Genomic DNA, 3,850 nt, shown 5'->3' with positions numbered 1-3,850 from the left:
ACTTTGACGTGATCGCACTTGAAACTGTTAGCACAGCCCGGCACCCAAACCGTGATTCCGAACATCTAACCTGCTTTGGTTGGCAGACGGTCCAATGGCTTTGTCGGTGGTTATGTAAAACCAGCGCTGCTGACCGGCATCCACTTCGCCTCCTTTCGACGGAGGGTGTTACTGGCCGGTAATTATGTCACAGCCAGACTAGCACATGGTGCACTAAAAACCAACACCAGCCAAAAAAGTACGAAGCCCTCTTTTTGTGGCAAAACTTCGGGGCATGACTAAGAAAGGTTGCGCTTCTGTCGCTTATGACCTTTAGGATCGTGTGAAGACAGTTTATTGTATCACAACTAAATTCGTGGAATTTATGCTACGGGGCCAATGATGCCGTTATTTTTCAGGGAAGTCGTTTTCACACGCATCAGGGTCAAACTTGCGACGATGGTAGATGAAGTTAACGGCCTTGACATTGGCCGATCGTGAGCTGGTAAGGTCGCATTTTCTTCGCACCATTCATTCTGTCCAATCTGCATTGTGGGACTTTTTCTCACATTTAATTACCGTAAAATGATGTGACAGTGCCATTTGTAATTATTTTTATTGCTTTTATCACTCTTTATGTTGTTTAAAAACATGTTTTTTGTTTCATTTTCTGCTTTCTTCTACAGGAACAGTATCAATCCAAACTGGCTGCCTCACAATGTGGGGCCAGGACACCCCTGAGCCCCAACACACAGGCGACAATCGAGAAGCATTTGCCGGGCCTGCCGAGCAAGCGATTGCTCATGCAGCAGGCCTCCAAGAAGGCCACCGAGAAGCGAGACGTTGGATGCATAACAGGTGAGTTAGAACTGGCTACGTGCTTCAACAAAACTCTTATGGACTTTCAGAATATTTACGTTTACATTCAAAGTATTGCAAAATATGGTGCGTCCAAGAAAATAAACGGTTGAATAAATATACCTGCCATTCAGCGACAAATGACTAAACTGGTATTCGAAACACATTACCATAAAGAAAATCGATCTAACATGGACTTTGCGAACATGCAGACATTTCGGGAGAGACCTACACAAACAATCCTTTTCGCGTTTCACAGAGACCTTACCATCCATTTCGTGCTTACTCAAATCGCTTCCCAAAGAGAGTGATTGAATGAAGATACGGTGCGTTCCGATGTGCGCGAAGAGTCATATACGAGAGTAGTGAGAAAGTATGATGTGAATACTACACATATCCTTCCCGGCACACAGTCTGTCTCTTCTGCTTGCCTCAACGAAGGCAGTAGACAGAGAAAGGAAAAAAAACCCACAGCCATCAATCATATGGTATTTTGATGAAACCTTCGCTCTGAAGCTTGGAATACTTTGCACATACACAGCACGTGATAATTGGGGAAATTAAAGCACTATTTTGGGAAATCGAAATCGCTTGTCCTTGACCATAATTTTCTTCGTACACCACTGGAAGTGTACGCTCACCGCGCAACGGATATTGCAGATGCACCCTCTTCGGCCGTGAAAGTTCATCAAACGCCCAGATGCGCTGAACGGTGTACAGCGACGATTTTTTGTTGGTAACGCACTGTCCCACTGAACGCAGTGGTTCAATTTCACCGCCCCGTTATGCTCTAATTGTGCTGCCCACCGCCATCCGATGGTGGGAAGAAAGTCCAGTGAAGCACTTAGCTTTTATCGCTTTAAAGAGGAAGATGCCGTCGGCTGTTAGATGATAGTTGAAGGCCCACAATTTGTTGACACAATGACTCAGAACCATATATGAATTAACAGGCAATTCAACAATGATTTCAACCCTAGAACATTTTTTACGACGTGTTTATGGCGTTAGTTGACACACACGACGCTTGTGTTGCAGTAACTTTTTACCACATTACATGATAACGTGTTTGCAACATTGACAATTGATAAAAGGCAAGTTGATGATGTAGTGAAGAGGTTTACTATTACTAATCTACACATTAAACTACAGAGGGATGCATGCATCGCTTGATTAACGTTCAATTAATTTCAAACGGTTCAATAAACAATAAACAATTTACCATAAAAAATTCATTGAACAAGAAACTCTATATAAAGCATACAAGCACTGCTAACATTATGTTAAAAATGTTTTGTTAGAGAAGTAATAAATGTTTATAGACAAAGCAACTTGACTGGTGTAGCACCATGCAAAACTTGCGTTCAATTTTCGGTAATCGAATCAATAGACATCGGACGTTTGCATAACGAAAATGAATTCCAAATACAACACAAAAATTTAAATTCAAACTAACTTTAACTAAAGTACCTACTAACAAATCACAATGCATGTTGAACCAAAAAGGAAATAAACATAATTATGGAATGTAAGAAAGGCTACGCAAGGCTTACTTACCATAACTGTAACTGTTGGAAGCATTTTTATCTGAGTTAAATGATTTTTGCCAAAATTGAAAACATGAAATAGTATTAAATCCCTGTTTCGATTTCCACACTAGAACTTGTTAAGCTAAGTCATAGCTAATTGGCTTAGTTGCTAAACAAATCAAAAACACCAACTTATCCTTAGAAAAGATTGACAACAAACAAATATAAATGCTGTACAAATACTGTATTCTGCGTCAGTCACTGCATTAGCAGTATGGCATTTACAAAGTTGTCGATAGCGGGCACGTTGTTTGTTCGAAAGTTCGATGGACGTTGCATTTGCTGTTACAGGGCGACCAGCCGAAGAAGTTTCTAAAAACAGCTACTGTCTGTCAATGGGTTTTCAACACGCTCCCCGCTCCTGTGATGCTACTTGTTGAGAGTTTAGGTGACGATCGCTGCTGCTCGCGATGCCCCAGATTTCCGCCCCATTCGCTGGGTCCACAAAACTCTCCAAATAGCTTCAAAGTGCGCCACCACCATGCACGTGAGCCACGTACGTGCGACTTCTGGATGTGAGGAAAAAAGCATATTTTCAGAAAATAGTTAACAGCAGGGCTAGCGGTGTTTTACGTGTTTCGTTCACGATTGAATTATCACTTCGTTGGTGTAATTTGTGATTCATTTTTGTTTTCGCTCTTCCATTTTACCCACAGAATTATGCAGTTCAGACAACTTACCGGAGGTGGAAATTTTTTCCCTACTCGAGGAGCAGATCCCGCGCTACAAGATCCGGGCGGACACGACCACTACCTTCGGCGGTTACGAGAATCAGGACTGGTTTGTGCAGTATCCGGCCCTTCCGATTCCGACCGAGGGTCTCGGGCTGACGACGGATCAGACGCGGGAAGCACTTAACTATTTCCGTAAGTAAATAACATCTATTTTGTTCGCACAACAATCATTTCACATTCCGAGACCCGCGGGTGGACTCCCCGTTTTGGTTCTGGACGCAAACCCAAACCGGTGTGAGCCCTCTGTGAGCCATCGGAGGAACTATGGGCGCCTAGGTTCACCCATTTACCGCGCGAGGGCGCTGTAAATCGGGTATGTTGGGCTTTTCCGTTGCGATATCGCTTCGTTCAACGGTCGTTTTGGCATTTTACTTCTGGCCGTGTGCGTTGACGTAGTACATTGCTGATAGCGTCAGCAGTAAAAAATAAGTAATAAATAGTCTGGCTCTCGATGGCGCTAAGAAGCGTGCTGTAGACATTATTGGATGGCACCGAAGGTAAGTTTGTATGTGTTTATTTATCTTATCAGTTTGAACTTTGTCGAGAAGTTTACGTTGTATCGCTTCCTATCAGGAAATAAGTGACGGTGTAGCGACACGGTTAATTTCGCACAAGAACCTAACAAATTTAAAGGGATTTTATAAGTCAACACAACTTCTGTAGTTTATAATTTTCTACTATAGCCTCACTTAA

The 3,850-nt window shown here is 42.6% G+C and overlaps 1 protein-coding gene across 1 annotated transcript; it reads left to right on the top strand.

Annotated features, from left to right (window-relative positions):
* Positions 1-445: 445 nt before the first annotated feature.
* On the top strand, positions 446-3,289 carry LOC128276004 (uncharacterized; the record flags this gene model as incomplete). Its single annotated transcript, XM_053014472.1, has 3 exons — positions 446-484; positions 666-837; positions 3,080-3,289. Coding segments are annotated over exons 1-3 (421 nt in total), but the record flags the coding sequence as incomplete, so codon positions are not given.
* Positions 3,290-3,850: the final 561 nt, after the last annotated feature.

This window comes from Anopheles cruzii, unplaced genomic scaffold, assembly GCF_943734635.1.
Source record: "Anopheles cruzii unplaced genomic scaffold, idAnoCruzAS_RS32_06 scaffold00278_ctg1, whole genome shotgun sequence".
NCBI lineage: Eukaryota > Metazoa > Arthropoda > Insecta > Diptera > Culicidae > Anopheles > Anopheles cruzii.
The sequence above is the reverse complement of the archived record's forward strand: the minus strand, read 5'-3'. Positions and strand labels throughout refer to the sequence as shown.